At 41.1% G+C, this 27257-nt stretch overlaps 1 protein-coding gene and 1 pseudogene across 3 annotated transcripts; one reads left to right on the top strand and one right to left on the bottom strand.

Moving 5' to 3' along the window:
- Positions 1–9496: 9496 nt before the first annotated feature.
- LOC148200305 (phosphatidylinositol-3-phosphatase SAC1-like) lies at positions 9497–25445 on the bottom strand. Of its 3 annotated transcripts, none has more exons than XM_088113007.1 (7): positions 24772–25443; positions 24550–24671; positions 24355–24465; positions 23981–24193; positions 22925–23104; positions 22286–22397; positions 9497–9571 (listed from the first exon to the last, which is right to left on the bottom strand). In XM_088113007.1, exons 1-7 carry the CDS (start codon positions 24838–24840, stop codon positions 9512–9514), a joined length of 867 nt encoding a protein of 288 aa, XP_087969133.1. In that variant the 5' UTR covers positions 24841–25443; the 3' UTR covers positions 9497–9511. The 3 variants fall into 3 exon arrangements, with proteins under 3 accessions (XP_087969133.1, XP_087969132.1, XP_087969131.1); XM_088113006.1 differs by lacking the exon at positions 9497–9571 and adding an exon at positions 9992–10075 and having other exon boundaries at positions 24772–25445; XM_088113005.1 differs by lacking the exon at positions 9497–9571 and adding an exon at positions 19068–19413 and having other exon boundaries at positions 24772–25445.
- Positions 13459–16515, top strand: LOC148200306 (uncharacterized; annotated as a pseudogene).
- Positions 25446–27257: the final 1812 nt, after the last annotated feature.

Raw genomic sequence — 27257 nt, 5'->3', positions numbered from 1 at the left:
CGACCATCACGGTTAGAAACCACAGCCACAACATGCAAGATGAATAACCAGAATTATCACACTATAAACCCACTACAAATACTATAACGATTCCCATGATAAATCGACTCACATGACACTGCAGACTAGTCTTTCATAAACTGATGTCGTTTACTTGTAATTCGTCGTCATAACCTGCTCTCAATAACAGGCGACCCGAGCCGTCATCCATCGCGACTTCAGACCTATCTCCCCGACTCCTCAAGGACTAACGAGTAAAAACATCGATACTACGCGTAATGATGCACTATACTCAACACGAGCCGAAGTCATTGGGCGAGACATTCACCTCCTCGCGCAGAAGAAGGTGACACTCGAATCTCAGTCTCACGCGTGAGACTAGCAAAAATGCTCAAAAGACAGACAAAGTTACAAGTAAATAACGTAGTGTATGTACCACCTCTAACAGAATAAACGTTCTCAATCACGAAGTCATACATATTCCCAATAATATGTATAACTAAACCAATAGAATAAACGTGCTCAATCACGAAGTCATACATATTCTCAATAATTACTTCAAAATACACCCACGGATTTATGCATTATTGCCGAACGCTATTTCCAACTCTGATGCTGTCTGAACGAACGTTCTGAAATCAATCCTCATCACAGGCCGAACGCTCACAAACCGAGGCCGAACGCTCACAACACCAAGGACGAACGCTCACAACACCAAGGACGAACGCTCAAAATAATAAGGACGAACGCTCACAACGCCAAGGACGAACGCTCACAATACCAAGGACGAACGCTCACTACGCCAAGGACGAACGCTCACTACGCCAAGGACGAACGCTCACTGCGTCAAGGACGAACGCTCACTACACGAAGGACGAACGCTCACTACGCCAAGGACGAACGCTCACTACACCAAGGACGAACGCTCACCACACCAAGAACGAACGCTCACTACAGCAAGGACGAACGCTCACTACACCAAGGACGAACGCTCACTACACCAAGGTCGAACGCTCACTACACCAAGGACGAACGCTCGCTACGCCAAGGACGAACGCTCACTACACCAAGGACGAACGCTCACTACGCCACGGACGAACGCTCACTACACCAAGGACGAACGCTCACTACGTCAAGGACGAACGCTCAATACGCCAAAGACGAACGCTCACTACACCAAGGACGAACGCTCACAATACCAAGGACGAACGCTCACTACACCAAGGACGAACGCTCACTACGCCAAGTGGATAAAGGAACAATGCTAGTAAAGTATCTAAAAAATGAATTAATTGCTTAGTAAATTAACCTGCTACTAAACGAATCAAATTTATTTGCAAGTGATTGTTACTGCTCTTTCATTTTATCCAATTCTAAATTTATTTTTGCTCGTGATTGTCAAGATTCAGAATCCCTACAGATTTAATTGTTAACCATTCTTGTAAGGACCGCACGTTCTTTTATTTTAGAAAAGAAAATGTGGTGGGGGTGGGCCTCATGTGGGTGGCTGCACGTTCAGCAAAAGTGGAAGTACCACTGTTTTGGCTTTGTTCAGCAGCAGATGTGAGTGGTGTCTCTCTACCTGGAAGTGCTTCAGCCACCAAGGGAGACACCATCATTACCTTCGTAGTGGGCTTGGCACTGAGGAGTGGAAGGAACGGCTGAGTATCGTCCAAGCTAGCACCAACAGTGGAGTGTAGAGTCTTCTTTCCTTTTAAGAGAAGAACCCATTGGATTCAAGGGGTGCTGGTTCTGAAATTCTGGAGGAGTGGAATTCTTGCTGCCATATTTGTGAGAGGGTGAAGTGGGGAGCTGCTGAAGTGCAAGGAGGCCTTGGATTGCAAGTCTTGGAGGAGATTGATTCAAGAGGGGTGTTCGGTGCTACATCTGGAGGAGTGTAAGGCTTGCTGCAAATCTGGGAGAGGTGAAGTGGAGAACTTTTGGAGTTGCAAGGAGATCAAGACACTGCATTTCTAGATCAAAGGAAGTCTTCAAGAGGTAAGGGGAGCTAGATCTTTTGTTTGATTGTAAGGGGAGCTAGATCTTTTGTTTGATTGTAAGGGGAGTTAGATCTTTTGTTTGATTGTTGAAATATACTGTATTTGATGCAAATCTGGGAAGAAGGGGATGAAAAATGGGGTTTCTGGGTTTTTTGGAAAATATGGTGCGATTCTGCAGAATTCTGCAGAACGCGCGTACGTTCAATTTTGGTCAGTAAAAATGGGGCGTTCGTCCAAATTGCTCGACCAATTAGTGGTCGGCAAAAGTAACGGGCGTTCGCGTTCGTCCTTAGGCAAAGTAAGTAATATATTAGACGTTCGTCCAATTTGTGTTCTAAGGTAACGGGCGTTCGCGTTTGTCCTTAGGCAAAGTAAGTAATATACTAGACGTTCGTCCAAACAGTATCCAGTGAATTAGTAATGTTAGGCGTTCGTCCTTAGTTTAGCATTCTCATAAAGCAATCTGTAGCGTTCGGTCTTGGTAGATTAATGATTATGAGCGTTCGTTCCCAATTTGGTATTTTAGGTTTCAATCTTGAATGTTCGTTCTTATATTGATATTCTGCGGTTTCAATTCTGAGCGTTCGGCCTTCGCGAAGTATTCTTAGGTTTGAATCATGAGCGTTCGGTATTCATTTGAAATTCTTAGGTTTGGATCTTAACGGTCGGTTTTGATGTATTAGTGATTGTAGTGTTCGGTTTTAATTCAGTAGTCTCCAATGGTGATCTAGAGCGTTCGTCTGGGTGTATAATTGACTTTGCGCGTTCGTTGTTAAATTGGTACACTTAGGTTTCAATCTTGAGCGTTCGAACGATCGGTCTTTCGTGTATTAGTAATTGTAGCGTTCGGCCTTCATCTGATATTCATAAGATTGAATCTTGAACGTTCGGTTTTGATGTATTAGTGTGCGTTCGATTTTAAATTTATATTCGTAAACTTAGATGTGGAACGTTCGGTTGTAAATTGATATTCTTTAGTTTGATATTGAACGTTCGAAATTGTAGTATTCGGATTAAATTAGTATTCTCAGGATTTGATTTTGTACCGAACGGTCAGAATGGATTTAGTACCGTTCGGTCAGGTGTTGATTTAATACTGTTATGTTAAATGGATTTCGACCTTAGCGTTCGGCCTTAGAGTGTTTCGTCTCATAACGATCGTTAATAGATAGTGATCGGTCTGGATGATGCTTATTTCAGGAAACGACCGTTCGTAAATAGTTCTTGGAAAATAGTGCTTAAGCTTAGTGTTCGTTCGAATAGTGTTCGGCCATAAAGTATTCGGTCTAATAACGTTTGATGTTTTAGTGTCGAGCTTGAGTTTGATCTTAACGTTCGTCCAGGCAGTATTCGATTTAAGTGAAGTGTTCGGTTATAGCGTTCAGCCGAATGGTGTTTGATGAGTCGATATTTTATTGACTTCACTTGGTTTATTGTGCTAGAATTAATCAGGGAATTGTGCTTAAATGTCCGATATTTTCCCGTTTTCACCAATTGTGCTTAATTTGATCGGAAATTCAAATTTTAATTAATTTGAATTATTTGAGCTAATTATTTGCATTATTAATTATAGGGAAATTATTGGATAATAATTTGGGACACTTGGAGGTAAAATGAGATGAAGAATGGGAGTGCACATGGAGATGGGCTTGGTTGGAGAAGCTAAGAAATGGTGCTGGAAGAAAAAGAGGCTCACGGCCTGCACCCAACAGAAGCACGAGCGTCCAACACTCCAGGACGAGCGTCCAGCAGCTTCAGCACACGCCCAGGACGAGCGTCCAGCGTGTCCGCACACTTCCAGGACGAGCGTCCAGCGGCTTCTCGCGGATAGCACGAGCGTCCAACACTCCAGCGCCACGTCCCAGCAGCGTTGTGTCCAGAGGAGAGAAGCACGTCCACGGTCCAGCAAGGAGAGCAAGCGGTGCAGGGAAAAATGGGCTGTACGGAGATGAGGGAAGCCCACACAGAAACGGTCCAGAAATTCAAGCGGACTCATCGTCCATCAGCAACATCCACGGCCTGGTGACAGCAAGCAAAAATGGGGGTGCATCCAGCAGCTGACGTGTCCAAAGTGAATAGGGCATGCTATATTAAATGAAAAAAATGAGAGGGCTGGGTGTGGAGCGTCAGCCGCCACCCTTTCTTTTCTGCTTTGAACATTTGGGGGGTGCGTGCAGCTGCCACAGAGAAGAAGCTTTTGATTGAATTTTATTGAGTACAGTTTCCAGAGGTTTTGCTTGTATCTTAATGCTTGACCAAGAATCATTTGCTCATCCTAAACATTGGAAAGCATTTACTGAAATAGCTTTATTTCCTTCTCTGTTGACGTTTTTATGTGGTGCCATCTTCTCTAAGAATTGTATTTGAATGCTTGTTTTACTTGTTGCTTCTTTATTTTATTCCATGAGCCTTGTCACTGCTGCTGGAAGAATGGTTTACGGGAATGTGATGCAGGAAAGAGAATGAGATGCGGTGGTTTATGAATGAAGGGATGTGCACTGCGCTTTTCATTTTTGCTGGAGAAGTTTTATTGGAGCACGCGGAGGAAGGGCAGCATCGTGTTGGAAGCAAGAGAGGAAAAAAGGATTGCATTTTCTTTATTTGAAGGCTACGGTCAAGCTGCTACAAGAGATTGGGTTTTTATCATTATTTTGCTGCTTTTACAATTGAAGTTTGCGCGATTTTCAATGAAGAAAAGGGGATACAGTATTTTCTTACTTTTAATTTAGAAGCTCGGTGATTTATTTGCTACAAGGTGCTTGATGTATTGTTTGAAGTCTCGTTTTTTTATCATGGTTTATGCATTTAATTAGTTTATGTATTTAATTTGTTTATAATCTAGTACTCCGTAGGCTAACATAGAGCGTTCGATCTCGTAGGCTAGTTCTTTCATGTGTTTTTTTTTTAGTCACTAGTTGTTTGGTTTTATTTCATTTCGAATTTTAATTTAGTCAATTGCATTCACAAAAATTTTTCACAACCCCCCCTTCTACGTGTTGATCTAAGACTGAACCCAAATTGGTCCTTGAGAGACGACCTAGGAGTCACTTCCTAGTACTATACTGCATTCTTTTATGCACAACTTTTGTGAGAGGTGCGACCCTCTCATCAGTGTTCAATTCAGTGTGGTGCTCGGTTTTTAGCGTTCGGCATGATGTAGTAGGATTCGACAACGTCCGTCCAAATAGCATTCGGCCTGGTGTTTGGAAAATAGCGTTCGTTCACTAGCGTTCGTCCAGCAGTGTTCGGTGAATAGTGCTCGTCCAAATAGTATTCTACAAATAGTGTTCAGTCTAAGTGCATTTTCTCTTGAATTGAATTATGTGTACAAATGTTCGGAATATATGCTGGGATGTGATGTATGTGAAAATATGTGAATGTATGAAATATGATAAATTACGGTGAGGGTATGATTGTAAATGTAAATGATGTATGTGAGTATGAAGTGGACATCTCAGGGAGAGATGACTATAAGTGGTTATGTGGTGTTGTGGTTGTTCTGTATAACTGTAGTGAACTTAGGATCGGTCTGTCTATCCCTACACTCAAAGCATTGTTCATGCTCCCATAGAGAATAATAGTGTCAGTGGTGAGAGTAGAGGGAGGTCCTCGTCTATAGCCTTTAATGGCAGATATAGGCAGGTTAGGGATTTACCTTGCGTGTTGGAGAGTGCCAGCATAACTATGCAAGTGCAAAGACGACTGTTAGTTCGACAGTTATACAAATCCGGATGACTCGTGTGTTGTGGATTTACCTTGCATAGTGTTGGAGAGTGCTAGCAGAACTATGCAAGTGTAAAGAGGAGTCGTGTGTAAGGACCGTGCGTCCTTTTAAAATAAGAAGTGGGTAGGGGACGGCTGCACATGACAGTGGCCCACTTTCGGCTACTGGTGGATAGTGTGAGGACCGCACGTTCTCTTTCTTTTAGTAGTGGAGGGGCTCCCTGTTCAGCAAAGTGGGCAGCAGCTATAAGTGGTGGGTCTCTCCACCTTGAGTGCTCCAACCATCACGAGGAATCTTCATCATTTTCTTCATAAGTGGGTTTGGCACTGAGGAATGGAAGGGGAGGGCTCAGATCCGTTCAGATAGCATCAACAGTGGAGTGCCCAGATCTTCCTTTCTCTTAAAGGGAAGATTCCATGGATTCAAGAGGGGCTGGGTTCTGATTTTCTGGAGGAGTGGAATTCTTGCTGCCATATCTGTGAGAGGGTGAAGTGGGGAGCTGCTGAAGTGCAAAGAGGCCTTGGATTGCAAGTCTTGGAGGAGATTGATTTAAGAGGGGTGTTCGGTGCTGCATCTGGAGGAATGTAAGGCTTGCTGCAAATCTGGGAGAGGTGAAGTGGAGAACTTTTGGAGTTGCAAGGTGTCAGACCTCGGAAATTTAACCCAAAACCCATGCCCAGATCCATTTAAAGCGCACCCAAAACTCTGTAAACTGGCGCCAGGTGTCAAGATTGGAAGATTCGAAAATCAGTAGTGGAGGACAAGTGTCTACAGGAGAGTGTACGTCCGTTGGACGTGGGGTAGACAAAAATGATTTTTTCTAAACAACCCTGCTCACTCTGATCTGCATGCACCTTCTCCTTCCAAACTCTGACTTTCCATTTCTCCTTCCAAACTCTGACTTTCCATTTCATTATGATAGAATCCTAGTGTAGGACGAGCGCCCTCGTGTGGAAATACTATGTTTGAGCGTTCGGCCAAACATAGTTGTACTCGGATATCCTGGAATAAAGTAATACATATATATATATATATATATATATATATATATATATATATATATATACCGTCGTACTTTAAGACTAGTAGTGCTTGGTCTTACACCTAGCGCTCGTATTAAGTAGTGCTCGGTCTTACACCTAGCGCTCGTATTAAGTAGTGCTAGGTCTTACACCTAGCGCTCGTATTAAGTAGTGCTCGGTCTTACACCTAGCGCTTGTAAGGACCTATTTTTTTTATTTTAAAAGGAGATGGGAGGAGCAATCAATGTTGGGAAAACAACAGCCGCCCATAGAAAGAAGTGAGGTTTTTGTTTTATTTGGAAAATGGGGAGCAAACGTTCGGGTTTTGCTCTCATTTTTGGCACCATTCAACAAGCTTTGTGCGTAGGAGATAAAAGGGGTAATGGGCTCTACACTGAGGGAGGGAAAGCCTTGCTGCTAAATCGGTGAGAGGGTGAAGTTCGGAGCTGCTGAAGTGCAAGGAGGCCTTGAGATAGATTCAAGAAGGGTGTTGGATGCTGGTTCTGAATTTCTGGAGGAGTGAAGAGGCTTGCTGCAGATCTGGGAGAGGTGAAGCGGAGAGCGTCTGGAGTTGCAGCTGCAAGTCTTGAGGAAGATAGATTCAAGATTCACTAAGGAAGTCTTCAAGAGGTAAGGGGAGTTAGATCTTTCGTTTGATTGTTGAATTTTACTGTCTTTGAAGCAAATCTGGGAATTTGAGGATAAAAAATGGGGTTTCTGGGTTTTCTGGAAAACCTGGCGCGATTCTGCAAAATTCTGCAGAAACGCGCGCTCGTCTAAACGGTGCTCGACCAATGGTCGGAAAATTTCTGAACGTTCGGTATTGTATTCTGAACGTTCGCCCGAATAAAGACCAAATAGTCGTACGCCAAATCTGAGCGTTCGTCCAAAAGGTCTTTACCTATTTTCCTCTCGTAGCAATTGATTTATGTGCATTCGTCCAAAAGGTATTTACATAGTATTCGGCCTGATTGTGTTGGATCTCGTAGCGTTCGTCCTAATAGTACAGTGTTGGCAGATAGCGAGCGTCCATAGGTATTATGAGCGTTCGGTGTTGATGTTGTTGGTCTTCAGTCAGCGAGCGTTCCTAGGCATTAGCGAGCGTTCGGTCTTGATGTTGCTTGTCTTTAGGCAGCGAACGTCCACAGGTAAAAGCGACCGCTCGGTCTTGTGTCCTCTAGTAACGAACGTTAACGTTCGTTCTGCGCTTGTTTTGATGATCGTTAAGCGTTCGGTTTTCATGTATTAGTAAGTTAAGCGTGCGATCTAAATTTGATATTCTTAGGTTTAAATACGGAACGTTCGGTTTTGATGATGTATTCTCAGGTTCAACTTGTGAACGTTCGGTTTTAAATTGGGTTATTAAGTTTGGATCATAAGCGTTCAGTCTTGGGTATTAGCGAGTGTGAGCGTTCGGCTTAAAGTTGGTATTCCTAGATTTGGATCTTGAGCGTTCGGTCTTTGTGTTTGGGAACGTTCGGTATTAACTCAATGGTCTTAAGTTTGGGATTTTCTAGCGTTCGGTTTTAGTGAACTAAGGAATTGTAAGCGTTCGTCCTAAATTGTTATTTTCAGGAAGCGATCTTGAGCGTTCGTTTTGATGAATTAGTGATTTTAATCGTTCGACTTAAAGTTGATATTCCTGGGTTTGGATCTTGAACGCTCGGTCTTGGTTTAATGCTGATTATGAGCGCTCGGTCTTGGTTTAATGCTGATTATAAGCGTTCGGTCTTGGTTTAATGCTGATTATGAGCGTTCGGTCTTAGTGTGTTAATGATGGATAGCGTTCGATCTTGATCATATTTTTCTCTGGCTTCAACTTTAGCGTTCGTTCAAATTGTGTTAGTCTTAGGCTTCCATCATAACGTTCGTTCTGGCAGAATTCATTTTGAGTGATGCTCTGTTTTAGCGTTCGGCTGAATATTGTTGGTGCTCCGTTTTAGCGTTCGACATGATATTGTAGGAAATGATAACGTCCGTCCAAAGAGTGTTCGACCTGGTTTTTTTGAAAATAGCGTTCGTTGAGTAGCGTTCGTCTAATAGTGTTGGGTGATAGTGCTCGGTCAAATAGTATTCAGCAGATATCGTTCGGCATACAGAGTTCGGTCATACAGCGTTCGTCCAGTTCGTTTTGTTGAATAGCGTTCGGCCAAATAGTGCTCGGCAAATAGTGTTCTTCCAATTGACGTTCAGTGAATAGTGTTCGGATGAATAGTGTCCCGTGAATAGTGTTCGGATGAAAAGTGTTTTGCAAATAGTGTTGGGTTCTAAGTTGGTTTTCCCTGGAATTGAATTATGTGTACAAATGTTTGACATATATGCTGTGATGTAAAGTATGTGAATGCATGAGATATGCTAAATTACTGGGATATTATGATTGTGAATGTGAATAATGAAATTGAGTATGATTTGGACATCTCGAGGAGAGATGGACGAAAGTGATGTGTGGTGTTGTTGTTCTGTATAATAGTTCAAACACTTTTCCAATTAAAAATACAGTCATAAACTATATAATTTAGAAAATCACATTTAATAATAATTCACTGAACATCCTTAATCACTGTTACAACATAACGGACGAACGCGCACAGCCGCACGTCCAAACTAAAGTTACAATTGAAAACCGAACGTACAAGAAACCTGACCGAACGGTTTACACAAGAAAAATACCGAACGGTCTAACATCACTTAAGAACGAACACATGAAGTGGTCGAACGACCAACCAAACCAACAACAGATGGCCGAGCGTCTCACTGCTCGGTCTTCACCTGAACTTCAACCAGATTCTCTTCTTCCAGCACCTCTTCCAAACGCTCGTCTCCCTCTGCTCACATCCACACGGATGATCATTGCAATGACAAGACGGACGCACAAAACGAGACAACACAAGGAAAAACGCAGGGTAAGCTTACGTAATTTAACTCATGCATCAACATACAATTCTGTACATAATTCATCACACATCAAGACATTTTAACGTACGCACAAAATAAAACTCAACACGACTGATGTAACATCCCATTAAATAGTAATTACCATTAATTAGAACTAATTACATTTACAGAATTAACAGTGCAGTCTTAATTACAACAACTCTTAAAAGCCGAACGTACAAAATACAGGGTTCGGAATATATCTACAAAATACTAAGTTCTGGACGAACGACTTTTCAAAACTAAGTAACCGAACGTCCCAAAATACAATCCAGAAACACTAACAGCTACTACTGAACGAGCGCTCTAGGGCTCGACTTTAACCTCTACTTCAACCAGATTGGCGTCCTCCAAATCTTCTTCTTCCAGCGCTTCCTCAAGCAACGCCTCTCCATCTGCTCACATCCACACGGATGATCATTGCATTGACAAAACGGACATACATGGACGAACGACAACACAAGGAAACGACACAGGGTAAGCTTATTGAATTTAATTCTCCAATAATTCATACACATAACATTTCAACATTCATAAAGATATCACAACACATAATATCAGTTCAAACTCTCATAAGACAGACCGTCCGGACTGTATGAATCCATGTAACCACAGGCGTTCGTGCACTCGGGTGGTGTGGTAACTGTATTACACTCGACAGCTGCCACCCGAGGTTAACCCTATCAGTCAAAAGTACTCAATAGGACTAGAGTCTCCTGCCATTCCCACGCATGACCTACTCCCCTCTACATGAGGACGAGCACTCACGGAATATCAGGATGAACAGCCATCAGCGATTTTACCATGGTCATACTACACACTTCTCATATACAAATCATAGAGTCGTTCCTCCACGGAACGCTCGCCCAAATCCCACAACCATAGTTTCACCTCATATAATGTTCGGCATTTATAATCTTTCACTTTTATTTTCATTTTTATCTTTCAATCCAAGTACATAAGATCACAAACGTTCAGCCCCCTTTATAATGAGGATAACCGTGGAGAACAAGACCGAAGAATTTACTCCGTTCCAAAAATAGAATAGAACCGATTTCCAAATAGATGGACGACATGTATTAATCAAGGGTACTCGACACTGTCGGTTGACACAGATGGATGATCTGTAGTCATAAGGGTGATCGACACAGTAGGTCGACACAGATGAATGATCTGTAGTCACAAGGGTGATCGACACGATAGGTCGACACAGATGGATGATCTGTATTGAATGATCTGTAGTCACAAGGGTGATCGACACAATAGGTCGACACAGATGGATGATCTGTAGTCACAAGGGTGATCGACACGATAGGTCGACACAGATGGATGATCTGTAGTCACAAGGGTGATCGACACGATAGGTCGACACAGATGGATGATCGGTAGTCACAAGGGTGATCGACACGATAGGTCGACACAGATGGATGATCTGTAGTCACAAGGGTGATCGACACAGCTCATTATGAGCTCTAAGTAAAAGACCTACATAGCTCATGCTCGACCAGAATCCTTCGCAAATGAAAGTATTCCAATTCAAAGAAGTTTACTGGAACATCAAACGGTCGAGAACCGTTTAATGTCGGACATACGTTATCATAGGGGAGTTGATATTCAAGTTTCACTTATGTTCACTACTTCTAAGCATGCATATTTCATATTCACATGTATCACCCATATCATACATTTCAACCAACATCTATCATGTTCATGTAGTACAACAACGTTCGATCATGCATACTCAACCAATATACACCTCATACTTATGATCATATACCAAAAATCAGATAACACAGTTCATACTTCATGCGACACACATAATATTCATACAGTACAAGACACACATACGAATTAAATTTAATAAGCTTCCCTTACCTGGTTCAGTAGTGCACTTCCAAATGCAAGGGTTTCGCTCGTTCTCTCACAGCTTTCTACCCAAAGAATCACTCCACAACTTCCACTTAATTTATCACACCAAAATCATAAACAGTTCAGACCTATAACCCACGCATGCAACCCGAATTTGGTTCGCAAAAACCAAAGGGACGAATATTCAGAGACGAGAACTTACCAGTTCAGATCTCAGTTTTGTTCGCTTCAGAACGATGCTCACGGTGCAGGGAATGTTTCTACGGTATCTGAAATGGGATCGGAGGAGATGATGGTGAGTTATCTTAGAGAGAAGATGGAGAAGTTTTAGAGAGAAGCTGGAGAAGAAGAAAAGCCAGAGTTTCGTGAGGAAGAAGGTGAATGCATGCAGAGAATGGGAAGAGTTTTTCAGAAAAATTTCTTTTCCTTCCCACGCATAACGAACGCCCATTCTCCACACGCCACTTGTCTTCCACTAACGTTTTTCAAAGGTTCCAGCCGTGACACATGGCAGATACATGCAGAGTGGGTGTGAGTGCTGTTTGACGTGGCACGGTGCATTAAAAGGGTGATCAGAGTGTGGATTTGGGTGCGTTAATTAATCAGGGTTTCACAACTGACTGTCCGGACTGTATAAATTCTGCATAGTTACAAGCGTTCGCGCACCCGGGTGGTGTAGTAACTGGCATCCTCATCAGCTGCCACCCAAGGTTAATCCATCCGTCCAAAGTACCTCTAAGGACGAGGACCTTCTACCGTTCCCACGCATGACGTACCCCCTCTACTTGAGGATGAATACTCACGGAACATCAGGATCGAACAGCCAGCATTAACTTCCCACAGTCATACTTTACAAATTTTCAACCTTTAAATCATGAGTCGTTCCTACCTGGAACGCTCGTTCAACATCACAACTTTCTATTCATCTCATATACTCTCCAAAATTTACTATTCATCAATGAGTCGTCCCTAACTGGAACTCTCATTCAAAAGTCACAATTCATTTTCCATCACATATATTCCTCAACCTTTATCATTTATCATTTTATAATCATTTTCATCATTTCTTTGTAGACCATAAAAAAAACGAACGTTCTGTCCCCGATAAGGCCAAGGACGAACACTGGACACGAGACCAAAAGACGTTCGTTCGAATCAGTGTACGAACGGCAGAGTTTACAGTTACGTTCGGGAATGGCTGAATAATATACTGTTCATAGGACGAACGTTATTTACCTTGAGAATCAGTTTAAGGAACTAACGCTCGTGAATATTCCAGGAATAATTTAAGTGTAGAGGCCCTAGGCCGAACACATTAAACGCGAACATTTTAAGACTTCAAGGAAACGTTTTTATAAAAATTCTCATATATAAGAATTTTTGTATAAGAATACGAGCGCTCAGACCGAGTACCATTTTTGAGCGAGCGCTCAATATAAGACCGAGCCCCTTTTTAGAACGAGCCCTCAGTATAAAACCGAACACCATATTTGAACGAGCGCTCATTATAAAACCGAGCACCTTTAAGGACGAACGGTCAGTTCAAACCGAGCACCATTAGGACGAAAGCTCAGTGTGAGACCGAGCACCAATTAGAGTGAGCGTTCGGTATAAGACCGAACACCATTTTGAGCGAGCGCTCATTATAAACCGAACACCAAACAGAACGAGCGTTCAGTATAAGACTGAACACCAATTAGGACGAACGTTCAGTATAAAACCGAACACCCTTTAGGACGAGCGTTCAGTATAAAATTGAGCACCCTTTAGGACGAACGCTGGTGTGAGACCGAACGTTAATAACCTTAAAATAATAGATTTTACGAACGAGAAATATACTATTTCAAACATACGAGATACAACAGTGCTTGGCCGAACGCTCCAGCAGAGTATTTTGACACGAGGACGCTCGTCCTCAACAAAAGATTTATCCAAACGAAAAATCAACATTTGAACTGTGTTACTAAGGAAAACCGAACGGTCAATGACCGTTCAGTACGAACGTTCATATTCATAGAAAATTCTCACTTTTCATTTCCAGTTCATTTCTCATCATGCAAATCTCATAATTTCATTCGTTCATATCAAACACTCTTATATTCCATACGATCCATATCATGTAAATTCACATATTTCATTTCACCAAATCAACGAACGTTCATGTACTTCAGTCACATCCAACATCATGCATTTACACACATACCGTCAAATAACGAACGTTCATACCATTCATTCATATCATACATCATGCATTATTTTCATGCAGTAAATTAACGAACGTTCATACAAAGCACACCACATGAATTAAATTCAATAAGCTTCCCTTACCTGGAAATGACCGAACGCTCACAGACTCACAAAGATGCTTCTCCACTCAGACTCTACTCGCCAACGCTCGTTAATTCACTATACGAACGAACCCCAAAAACTAAAAATCAGAACTACTCCACTCAAGAAAGAACGAACGTACAACTCAGAATTGAGTTTGCATGCACGGAAAAACGAACGTCAGAGAGGAAGGAAAGGACTTACCGGTCCTGATTAACGAACCGAACGGTTCTTCTGGAATTCCTTGACGCCGAGCGTCCTTCAACAGTGCCGGAAAATAGAACGGAGCGGATGCAACGGTGGTTCCTTAGAGAGAGAAAGAGTTGAGAAATGAAGAGAGAGGAAGGAGAGAAAGAATTCTCAGAAATGAGGCAAAGAGGGGCGTGCAGAGGGAGTGGAGAATAAGTTCAGAATCTCAGATTTGTTCCCACTCCCTTTCCAGCGCACGTCCAGTCTGGCAACCACAATCCTAATCTGACAGCGCACGTCCCCACTCAACCAGCGCACTCCACTACGCTCCTGTCGGCCGTACCGGACGGTCGTCCATTCTGAGGTCGCCACGTGTTTTCCACTACCACCGGACGCACGTTCACACCCAGGCAGCTGCTCCCCACTAACGGTTTTGACTCATCTCCAAGTGCGACACCTGGCGTCCGACAGGCGCTGCTGTCACCACGTACGTGGTTGAGGTGGCTCGTTCTGCGATCGCCACATGGACTCCACTAGCAGACTTTTTTTTTTTTTTTTTTTTTTGAGTCCTGACACCAGCAGACTATGTGAGCGTAAAGATGTGTGGGTTGTGGTTTAACGAGCATGTTTTAATTGTTTCTTTATATGTATTTATGTATGATGACATGAATTAACTGTGATATATGTATAACATGCTTTTTATATCTAGCTCACCCTTGCATTGTTTGTGTTGTGTGCCGTTTGGGTATGTTTCGTTGGCGATGATCATCCACTTGGATGGGAGCAGATGTTGTCGAGGAGATCCCCTTGGAGCAAGAGCTGGAGGTTACTGATGTTGCGGAGTAGTCTTCCTAGGAATTTCCTAATTGAACACTTGTAGTGTTTAATCCTTTCAACTGTTCAAGTTTAAATTTTCAGTTTCTTTTATTTCTGGATGACTGTAATTTCACATTTAATTACACGTCATACTCCGGCTGTTCTCTATATTTGGATGTTAACGTCTTTATTATATAATATTGATTATTATATAATCGGGATGTTACATTAATGGTATCAGAGCAGTTCTTTCCTTAGAAATCTGTAGGTTGTGGGTGCACTTCGTTTGTGATTGTGTACTCTAGTCTCGGGATGGAAGTTGTGTTGGTTTGAGTCAGGCTAATGGCCTTTCTTTCTGTGTTAACAGAAGATGGCACCTACGTCTCCTCATCGTTCTCCTCCGCGGGTTGATCAACTTGACTCTAATCAGATGCTGAACGCGGTGCTTCAGGCGTTGCAACAGCAGAAGGCTGCGTTGGTTCAAGCAGAACACCGTTGCATTGCAAAACCTTGAAGCCGCAAGGAGGTCGGCAGAGAACGCAAGAGTGTCTTCCGAGAACACTCAGAGGGAGTTCATGGAATTGATGACTAGTGCTAGGACTCCTCCAAGTGTTTCTTCCGTTGTTATTCCTGTGCAAGAATGGAGCTTGGAGAGCTTTCTCCAACATCGCCCAGCAAGATTCACTGGCAAGTGCAGTCCTGATGAAGCTGATCACTGGTTTGGGGACGTGGAGAGGATATTCGAAGCCAAGGGGTGTCCTACTGAGACGAAGTTGGCCTATACTCAGTATCTGCTTACCGGGGAAGCTGGCCATTGGTGGAACAGCATGAAGATGATTCTTGAAAGGAGTGGGACTCCTATTACTTGGGAGCTGTTTAAGACAAAATTTTACACTGAGTACTTTCCAGACAGTGTGAGATTTGCAAAGGAAGTGGAATTCTTAGAGCTGGTGCAAGGCAGCAGGACAGTGTCAGAGTATGCAAATCGCTTCAAGCATTTACTTCGCTTCAACACCATGGCAGTGGATGAAGAGTGGCAGTGCAGAAAGTTCGAGAATGGCTTGAGGAATGATATCAAGTTGATGGTAAAGGGATTGCGTATCAGAGAGTTCCCTACATTGGTGGAAATGTCCCGTGATCTGGAGAAGACGAAGAGTGAATCTGAGGGACAGCAGAGTCAGCCTGCTAGGAATGGGGGACCATCTGGGTCTCGTGATGGAGTTAGTACTAAGAAGACGCCTTACGCTAGACCATCCTTCTCTTTTGGGTCTAGGGGTTCATCCTATCAACCATCGGTGCAGTCAGGACCAGCCGGCTCATTCGGCACCGTTAAATGTTTTAATTGTGGAGGACCTCATTATCGGAGCAACTGCCCTGTGGGAAGAAGAGTAGTGAAGTGTTTCAAGTGCGGGAAAGAGGGGCACTTTGCTGATGAGTGTACTTCTGCAGTAGTATCAGGGTCTCAGGCACAGAGGACTGGTTTGCCTCCACCCAGGGGAGGTGGCAGACCTCCGACGACGGGCAGAGTCTACGCCTTGGTTGGATCAGAGGCAGTCAACTCAGGTAACATCCTCGTCGGTATTTGTTTACTTCTTGTTTACCTATGTTGTACTTTTTGATTTGGGGGCAACACACTCCTTCATAGCGAAGGCATGTGTTGAAAAGTTGGGTATGTCTGTAGAAGAGTTAGGCGTTGATCTGTTGGTGTCTACACCAGCATCAGGGTTAATCGGGACGTCTTCTGTATGTCCGTTGTCCGATTGTCGTAAGTGGGATGTACATATCTATCAATGAATTGTTGACAAATAAATTGGAGGTAAAACCCTTCTTGATAATAGTTGAATGCAACTGGTGACCAATTCGTACGTATTCAAAGGATGCACACGAGCTCAAAATGCTTGTGTAGGTAAATTCATCTGGGTGAACGCCACATATTGTCATACCCAAGAACAACTCCATGACATTACTTAAATAGGCATTCTGTGAATAAACTCCTAGCATGGTGTTCCAGACAATCATATTTTGGTGAGATATAGCATCAAATACTTGGCGTGCAGCATCCAGCATCGCACACTTGCCATACATATTGATCAAAGAACTTGCAAAGTATATACTGGAATCGAAACCTTGCTTGATAGCCAGGGCATGAACTAGGAAGCCGTGATGGAGGGCGGCTAAACTGGCAATTGCACTTAAAACTCTTGCGAGTGTGGATCTTGAGGATTTGACACCATGCTTACTCATTTGACGAAAGAAGGCAAGAGCCTCCTGATAATGGCCTCTCTTGGCATGACCAGAAATCATGACATTCCAGGCCACAACATTGCAGGTGGAGATGGGCATCTGTGCAAACAATTGGCAAGCATTGTCCAGCTTTCCTAAAGAGGTGTAAGTGTTTAAGACGGTGACAAGTGCCACAGGGTCTAGAAGTGGAAAAGAAGCGGGAGAAACAGTGGTGCGTATTTTGTCAAATACGTGAAGTGCTTGCTGAGGCAAGCCGGCTTGAACATAACCAGAGATTAAAGAGGTCCAAGAAACAGGGTGGAGATGAGGGGAGGGTGCGGCGTCAAATAGGGTGCGAGCAGAAGTGAGAGAGTGGGAATTGGCGTAAAGATGGATGAGTGCGCCATAACAGAAGGAGGCAAATTGAAGACCCCTCTTAATTAGGCAGCAGTGAACTGCCCTCCCCAACTCAACATTGTGTAGCTTTGCACAGGCGGACAGAGTGATGGCGAAAGTAAACTGATCAGGGGAATGGCCAGAGTTGAGAAAAGAAGCATAACATCGAAGGACACTTTGGGGAAATCCATGGGTGGAGTGCATGCGAAGAAGGGAATTCTAGGCACTGGCATTCCCCTTCGCCTTCCCCTGACACTCACTCTCAACACTCCAACGCCCATGGTAGCCTCTCCCTCTCACCACACCTCTCACTGTAACACTCACGCGCATCAATCAATTCGATTTGATTCCCTTTTCTCCCCCTTCCAACTATCCGCACATTCTTTCTCTTTTGTTCTTCTGTTAGAAGTAAAATCCAATTTGTGTATGGAACCTTCTATTCACGTTTTTAATTAAGGCCAAATGACAGACGACATTTCATCCTTCCCTATGAAGCTCCGAGACGGCTGGGAGGCCGCGCTTCCCCGCTTCCGACACTTTGCTGACACGAACACGTTTCAGGGGCGTGCACGACATGGTGTCAGACACCGTTTTTAGGGCTAGACACGACCTTGATGTGACGAAGAAGATACGTCTTGGTTGTTGCAACCGAAAATCGAAAAAAGCGGAGTTGCATAGGAAAACTCTCTTTTTATGGAAACATTTTTCGAAAGCTTTTGATAGGGTGTAGGAAGCTTTAACCATTTTATTGTCTTATGTCCTTGCATTCCACCCTTTGTGAGCTACAATAATTCAGTCTCTTTTACATGATTTGCATAACAAGGGCTCTCGTCTTTCGGTCACATATTATAATAGTTAGAATGCAACTCATGTTACTGTTATTCCGATGGTTTATCAGAGGACCAAACATTTAGAGATATTTTCTCTCGGTCCAAGAGAAACTTCAACAAAGTCATATGAAATTGTTACGCTTTTCTACAAAAGTGTCTCTCCAAACCTCTCTGGAATCAATATTCTCGCCTCCGATTTATGTGGGATATCAAAATACCATTAGTTGTCCCACTTTAGGTAGAAGAAGCACAGCAAGTTTGTCATACTAATTTTGCCAATTCTGGATGGTTCAAGAACTATTTGTCATGCTTCCTATTTATTTTGTTTTTTCCTTTCTGTTTTGCTGTTTTGTCCTATTTAGTTAGATTATTTCCTATCTATCCAGTTACAAGAAAAATTCAGTCTATGCATGCATCATTGTATCCCACTTTAAAATAAGGGAAAACAACATAGAACATTTCATCCTTAATAGTTTCATTCATCCCTAAATATCCAAAATGTTTGAAAAAGCAAAACAATAGCACTTCAAAGCAAATTCATTAGAACCCATCTCTATATATTATAAGGATTAAAACAATTAGAATAAAATTATAAGAACTAAAACCTAAGTATAGTAAAAGTACCGGAACTAAACTTCAGTTTGAGTATGGAATAACCAAGGCAATCCTATGGAGAAAAAATGTGCTCAAATTTAAAAAAGAAAAATTAATTATATATATATAAGGCCTGACCAAATGATAAGAAAACTGACAACGTCTTTTGTATAAGGAACTACGAGTTAAAATAGTACAGAAACAAATGTTCAAATTATACATGTCAAAATAATAACCCATCATATCCTTTGTAGTTTTTCTTCCCCAGTTAACCATCTTGTAAGCCAACTCGGATCATCGGCAAAGAATTTACAAGATCTGGGAATGATCCCAAGGTCCGCACCAACTTGGTCATACTCCTTTAGAGCTGCTTCCATTTCTGTCGCAACGCTAGTATCATTAACAATTTCATATGAACTCGTGCTTAAAGCATCTGCGTAGTGTTGCTCCCTCTCAGAGTCATTTTGGAAAAGTTCTAAGGCAGGTCCCTGCATGCATGCCAAGGATAAAGGCAGTAAAAACTACATTTTGGCAGCAAGCAGCAAACATGCATATCACATCCTAATAAAGATGCTATTTTATCTGCTTCATTTCATATTTATTTCTTTGTCATTTCTTATTAAAAATATAACATGCCAATCAACCCAGCATGTACTTAAACTAAAGGAGAGATTTGTACCTCTGACAGCGCTTTCTTTGAAGCAAGCAATGGTAAGTGTTTCATACATAAGTCCTGTGAGACCCTAAATATTTAACTCTGTAATTAATGTCAAATCTGTCATTATTGCACTGCTGAGTCACCTGGCTGCTTCCATAAATGCACCGCGCCACACGTTCAGTGCATTAAAAACGCACTAAACGCTGCATGCACGAGCGCCACTTGTCGTTGGAAGCTTCTGAAGTCAGAGTGGGTGTGCAGGTGTCGGTTTGGGAGACTTTCGTCTGAATGAACGTGGAATTGAACAAAATGACTTTTTCGAAAAATTCTTCCACTCACCTGCACCACTCATCTTCTTCCTCAGAACCCAACTCTTCATTTTCTCTAACTTCTCTCTAGAACCAGTCCACCTTCTCTCTTCTGTAACTCACCATTTCCTTCTCCGATCACGTTTCAGAACCGTAGAAACGTTCCTGGAGACGTGAGTGTCATTCTGATCCGAACTGAATTTGGAACGGAACTGGTAAGTCCTCATTTCTAAGCGTTCGTTCTTTTGGTTTCATGCGAACCCTAGTTCTGGTTGCATGCGTGAGTTCTAGGTCTGAGTTATTCTGATTTCTGGTATTTTAGAGTAAGTGGAAGTTGTTGAGCGAAACCTGAGGGTAGGACGTTGTTAGAGGAAACGCTAAATCTTGCTCTTTGGGAATACGCTGCTATCCAGGTAAGGGAAGCTTAATAATTTAGTTTATACGGATATGATTGTGTGCGAGCATGATAGAAATAAAATGTATGAGATGTATGAGATGTATGATGTGGTTGAATATGCCTGAACGATCGCTGTATGCCTGAGTGAATATACTATGTGTGGACTGATATGTAGGAATTAGATACTAGTTGATTTTAGTATGGTATGAGTGATTAATATAAATTCTATAAAGTATGTGAATTAAATGATGAATTTGAAATTATAAGAATCATGAATTGTATGATAAATGTTGAGTTAAAATAGATGAAAAATCTGAATTTGATAAGCCTTTCTATGATATAATACGTTCGTCATCGTACGGTCCTATACCGTTCGGTTTCCAGTCAACTATTTAAAAAGGAATTCTTTTATTTGAAAAGAGTTCTGAAATTTAACGAGCGTCCTGTGAAATATTAAGTTGAGCGTTCGTCCTAAATAGCGCTCGGTCTTGTATTGAGCGTTCGTCCTAAATAGCGCTCGGTTTTACACCAAGCATTCGTCTTAAGTAGCGCTCGGTCTTACACTGAGCGTTCGTCCTAAGTAGCGCTCGATCTTATATCTAGCGTTCGTCCTGAGAAGTGTACGGTCTTATACCGAACGCTCGTCCATACCTTTGAATTGCAGAACGTACGTAAATAGCGTTCGTCTCAAATTATCAGTAAATGAATATTCACTTTCGGTCATTGACTGACAGTTGATCCTGTTGAACAAATTGCCCTCGTTATAACTAGATAATTTTCTTTTGATATCTCTATCCATTTAAATTGGTCTAAAATCTTTGAACCTCAATTATTTTTTTTTTTACATTATGTTATATCTCTAAGAGTCGGTTCATTCAACTGATTCTAGTAGTAATCACGTACGTCATGTAAAAGGTGTCAGCTTTATGCTATCTGAACAATAGATTCCTCGGTCTCACCCTTGACGTTCGTCCTCGTTGTGGAGAGGATTGAACGCTCGTCTTTTTATAGAAGTGGAACATAGAATGAAAATGTAAATAAAAGGAAGTATTAAGATGTACGAACACTATATGACTGGAAATTATGATTGTGGTATTTGAACGAGCGTTCCAAGGAGGAACGACTCTTATATATATTGAATATTAAATTTGGTAAAGTATGACTGTGGATAAGTTAAGACTCGCTGTCCATCCTGATGTTCCGTGAGTACTATCTTCATGTAGAGGAAGTATGTCATGTGTGGGAACGGCAGGAGGTCCTTAGTCCATAAGTTAACATGGGCGACGTAAGAACGGACTGACCTCGAGTGGCAACTGTTTGGTGTATCCCAGTTACTACACCACTCGGGTGCAAGGACGCTTGTAACTACACAGATTCATACGGTCCGGACGGTCGGTCTATTTATTTATATATATATATATATATATATATATAAATGTATGTTGGATGATGTTATATGTTGAGTTATGTGTTTGAATGATCTGAATTGTTAGTATATATGTGGACGTATGAATTAAATTACTTAAGCTTACCCTTTCGTTTTTCCTTGTGTTGTCGTATTGTCTATGTACGTTCGTCCTGTCAATGCAATGATCATCCGTGTGGATGTGAGCAGATGGAGGTGCGTCACTTGAAGAAGTGCTAGTAGAAGAAAATTTGGAAGACGCTAATCTGGTGGACGTGGAAGTTAAAGCCGAGCCTTAGAGCGCTCGCATGTGTATTTAGTTTCGTTAAGTTTAATTTTGGACGTTCGGTCATAGTCTTGTAAGACCGTTCGTCTCTGAACTCTTGCTTGTATCGCGTTCGTTTTTATTTCTGTATGTTTATGCCGTTCGGCTTTTAACGCTCGTCCGGTTTTTGTAAGACTGCACTGTTTTATTAACTTAATGTAATTAATTCTGATTATGGTAATTACTATATTTTGGGATGTTACAAGTCCAGATACAAAGTACTAGTTTTGTGGGCATGTTTATATTTCTCACGGTTAAAGCACATACCTGACATAGCTCGGCATAATGTTTATATATCTCACTGCTTTCATCTTGATTGCCGAGGAGACTACCTCCATACCACCCATTCGCCTCATTTGCTGAGGTCATTGCAAGGTACCTACCAGATCAAAAAGTATAAAAAGAGCATTATCTGTAAACTGAACAAGCTAAAGGCATCAAGTGAGAATATGCCGGAAGAGACAACACTGGATTCCCAACCAATGAAGAATGGGATTTCAGGTAGTTATAAATACAGTAAATCCTAGACAAGCACTTCATAAATTTTTAAAAGAAATCCTTCATTCATTATAATTTAAACCAACTGTAGCATGAACTTACTTCTTAATTGTAGAAAATAAAAAAGTTTAGAATTATTCGTGGTCACTTAAAATATTAAGAGCACCAGCTCAACTTAACGGATCAAATTCAAATGCACCAAGCCTGTTCCCCATTATCAGCATGGAAGCTCTGTCTAGAGCTAAAAAAATCACAACGCACAATGTAAACATACAAATGAGTTTTATAGCGACCTACGGTGTAAACGTTAGCCAACAGAAAAATAATCAAATGGGATACTGATCATGAAAGGAAAAATGGAAGGTGCAATGAAGTCACACAAGGATAATGAACTTTTAAGATACATACCTTTGGAAAACATCCTCTTCATTCATATCACTGCCAGAAGAAAGCCAATTCAAGTCACAAAATCCATTAGCATGAGATCCTTCAACGTCAGTTTCATGAGAAGCTACTTTTGCAGCAGAGGAACCCTCTTCGTACTTTCTCTGGCCAAAAAGCCAATTCGGGCTTTTTAGCTGTATCTCACTGGGGATTAACAAACAATCATTGTCTCGACAAAATTACCTCAAGTTACTTAGATCACTGAATAGCTTTTGCATCTCACACTAGTCAGAAATTCTACCCACTATTTCCATACAAAATGATGTACATGGTTAGGGTGGAAGGAATGGCTTAAATGGCAACTAAGTTTAAACAGAAATTACATTCATCTAGAAATGGTGATTCTAATCTTACTTTCAAGAGAGATTGTCTTCTAAATAATCTACAAAAATTATCAAGCGGATTAATGGATTGCTTCTATTTGATGTTGTTTGACATCAGAGGGAGTTGATTGAAAGGAATCCAACTTTTTGCTGCTTGTGTTAGTTAGAATCTGAACTGAACATGCGGTGAATTATTCATTCATAATCACAAAATTTAATAGGCATTCATAAACCAATCAAACAAAACTATCTCAATTAGATTCCTGAGCATTGATAGAAAATTAGTTGAAGGGACAGAAGCTAAAAAGCACAGGACAATATGGCATGCGGACCAATTATGTCAGAGACCCAAAAAGTAGAAGAAACAGGGAAAATGAGAGAATATATGGATTATTTCAAAAATGAAACAGAAAATACAGTAGGATGGTGATTTCTACTGCCGCATCCTCTAGACAAGTTAACACCTTCAAGCCATAACAGAATTCCACAATATATTTTCGTATCCTCTCTTGTCATTCTCTTGTCTTATAATAAGAACCAAAGCTACAGGAACTGGTCTTTAAGTGGAATGGCAAGAAAATTTCTAATATTTACATATGCATGTCAGAAAATCACGAGAAAAGGGAAGCAGTCTATAAAAAGTACAATAAACAAGAAATAAAATCATTAAACAGCAACTCAGAATAAGAGAAATTACGCTGCATCAGGTGCCACTCGACTGTTTCCAGAACTCCCACCTGGTCTTTGATCAGGTTCAGAGCATAGTCTTACATTTTTAATTGTACTACAGGTCTTCTCAATTAACTTGTCAAACGATGTCAACTTTATCCGTAAAAAGTCTTCTCTGCAAGCGGGTATTGGGGTGAATACTATTCCACCACTTTCAGAAGGCTTAGGATTCGGTTCAGAACTGAAAAATTCAGAAAGAAAATATGAACTGATAGGGAAAATAAACAATAGAAACTGTATTTACATACAAAAGAAATGAGAAAATCAATTCTAAATATCATAGAAGCATGTGCATGTCACTAATGGATTTTAATATCAGCCAATTTAACTAGGATGACTCACCACTTCTCAGGAATTAGATCATCCCCAACCCCAGATACATGGAGATAATAATCTGAATCCAGCTCCCACAGAGCAGGTTTCCCTTCATGTGGTTGGAAGTAACCTAAAAATCTGGAAAAAGAACAATATATTAAATATTTAAAATATTAATTATTTATTCAACACTAGATTAACCAAGGGACAGAGGAATAATACAAGTTTATTGCATCTTGCTTTTCACCATCTGTGTAAGCATTGCTATAATATCGTTTTATGGACTTCAAAAACTCTCTTGATTGTGTTGTTGCTTTCCACTTTCCCTGCCTCTCCGGAAACACCTGTCATTCACCAAAATATACACACATGTATTATAGCAAACAGCAGAAGAAGACGGAGACTAGATATTTGTGAAGGAGAATCTCATAAAATATGTCATACAGTATTGTGAGCTGCTGAACCACCATACTGCTGAGCAAGAGCATCCCCCATGCTTTGATACATATCCATTAGAGCTGCAGCGATACTACTATCAGGATCCACTTTGGCACATCACTCAAACCCATTGCATGGAGCTGGCGTCCTAAAGCTTGAAGACCATATGCATACTGGGCAACATTTGTACGGTCCAAGCAGTCAATGCAGTTGGTACGAAGAACTCCACTCTGAAAATTTGGTGCATCACTACTAAAATTATCTTTTTTATTCTGATGGTTAGTGTCAGTCTCTTTGTCTCGGTTAACCACAGAGTTTATCATTTCATTACTGTTCCCAATCCTCACAATATCACCAGAACTAGCTCTCAGATCTCTCAGTGAAGCATCCCTAACAAAATAAAGAATTAGTTGAAAACATAAATAGAACTTCCATTCTCTAAAGCAACATGTTGCACTTTTACAATTATGATAAAATAAAACTGCAGTAGCATTCTGTTGGGCTGTCAGCCCAGTACACAGACAAACCCAGCCAAAGATTGATATTCTTAGTAATAGGTTTGAGCTGTTAGTTCTACGGTTCCGTTTGTTGTTTGGTCCTAGGCCACACTTCACGTGATAAGGAATCTTCAAGTGGTACAAATTTGAGAATAAATTCTCTTCAAGAAAGAGGGTATGATAAAGTATTATCTCCTAAACATATATGAGAAGAACTTGAGGAAGAACATTTGTCATTCAAAGGATCTATGACAAGGTCAAAGATAACACGTCTCCATGAAACTTATAATATTCCATGAAGGAGGAAAATAAAGAACATGAAGATCATGAACACAATTATAGAATAATTTAAGAAATTAAATAAATTTTAATTTTATTTTAATTTTACAAAATGTTAAATTTGTTGGGCGACCCAATCAGTGTTTGCTAGGCGAGCGGGCCTCGCTAAGTGAAAGTGAAAGTTTGCGTCTGTAATTTTCATTTTCTGTTATTTTTGTGTTGTGGGCGTTATTTTAGGATTTCGAGGTAATAGAGATACTAAAAGTTGATGTAAACACTAGAGTCATATTATATGCATTTGTATTTTTTGAGAGAAGTTTATGTTCGTTCTTATATTAGAACTTTAATTCTTATCAAAGACTAAGATTTTTGTGGCGAATCTTCACTTAACTTATCAATCTGCTAGACTATGGCATTCCCATTTCTCTCTTGTTCCACATTCTTTATTCCCCATACTTTTTCCTAAACAAGATCGTATCATTGGGTATTAGAGCAAGGTTCTGGTTTGAATTTTTTTTCTTAGTTACTATTGTAATTAGAGAAGACATCTTTAGAATCTTCCTAATTAGGGAAAATAGATGTATAATCTTCTATTTTATTTTGTTTCCTTAGTTTTCCTATTTCTCTTTTTAGGAGAATTAGATTGTTATAAATAAAAGATATGAAAATGTATTTAAATGATTAAGAATAATAAAATCAGTCCTATTTTCTACTTGGTGTCAGAGTTCTGATCTTGGAGCTCCATCCTGCTGCACAAGTCGCGCCGCTGCCGCTGTCCGACTACCGCCGTCGCCGGTTGGGGTCGTTGATAGGGCAGAAAGATGCGCCCAACACCGACGACCACAACGTTGGACGTTGCTCCAGGAGAGAAGCTGCCACTCGCCGCCACCGTCGTCGGCGCGTATAGCCCACGCACCCACCTCCGGTGAAACTCACTTACCGCCACCACCACAGACAGAGTCGTAAAAGCCTCCTGAGTCTGTTCTGGGTCGGTGACGACCCGTTTGGCCTATATTTGAGTAGATCTGAGTTTTAAGTTCTACTCCTTTTTTTTTGTGTGACCCACACGCTGTCATTGTCTCAGAAAAGGTCACCGGAGCCTCCTGGGCTTTGAAGTAAAAAATGAAAGAAGTAAGGTATGCCTCCTGAAGAAAGCATTGTATGGGCTTAAGCAATCCACTAGAGCATGGTTTAGAAGATTTACAAAAGCAATGGTTTCCTTGGGATACTAACAAAGCCAAGGAGATCACACTTTATAACAAAGCCAAGGAGATCACACTTTATTCATAAAGCACTCTTCTACAAGTAAACTCACTCTATTGTTTGTCAATGTAAATGATATGATTATTGTAGGAGATGATGAAATAGAAAAATTGGCACTAAAAGATAAATTGGCAGCTCAATTTGAAATGAAAGACCTAGGAAAACTCAAATATTTTCTTGGAATAGAGGTTGCCTACTCCCAAAACCGATATGAATTTATTCAAAACAAGAAAGGATATGAATTTATTCAAAAAGTTCATGATTTTCATGGAGACTTCTAGTTGTGACATCCCAAAATATATAACAATGTATATACGTAGAATGCATCGATTATAATAATAGAAAGCAGTTAAGAGTACACAATAGATTAAATTAAGGAGTACAGTTATCCAAGTCTGGCTGGAAAACTTTTAAAACTTAAGTACAAGTTCACAATTCTCCAAAACATAGATC

This window comes from Vigna umbellata, chromosome 4 (assembly GCF_029865625.1).
Source record: "Vigna umbellata cultivar VRB3 chromosome 4, Vumbellata_1.0, whole genome shotgun sequence".
Classification (NCBI taxonomy): domain Eukaryota; kingdom Viridiplantae; phylum Streptophyta; class Magnoliopsida; order Fabales; family Fabaceae; genus Vigna; species Vigna umbellata.
This window is presented reverse-complemented; position numbering and strand designations above follow the sequence as displayed.

Excerpts from the sequence above, each read along its gene's own strand:
- LOC148200305 (XM_088113005.1), bottom strand. The coding sequence starts at position 24,840 with ATGGATATGTATCAAAGCATGGGGGATGCTCTTGCTCAGCAGTATGGT. Across the intron at positions 23,105-23,980 it reads CGAGTGGCACCTGATGCAGC|TGAGATACAGCTAAAAAGCC; the intron begins GTAATTTCTCTT and ends GTTAATCCCCAG. Across the intron at positions 22,398-22,924 it reads GAAGAGGATGTTTTCCAAAG|GTACCTTGCAATGACCTCAG; the intron begins GTATGTATCTTA and ends TTGATCTGGTAG.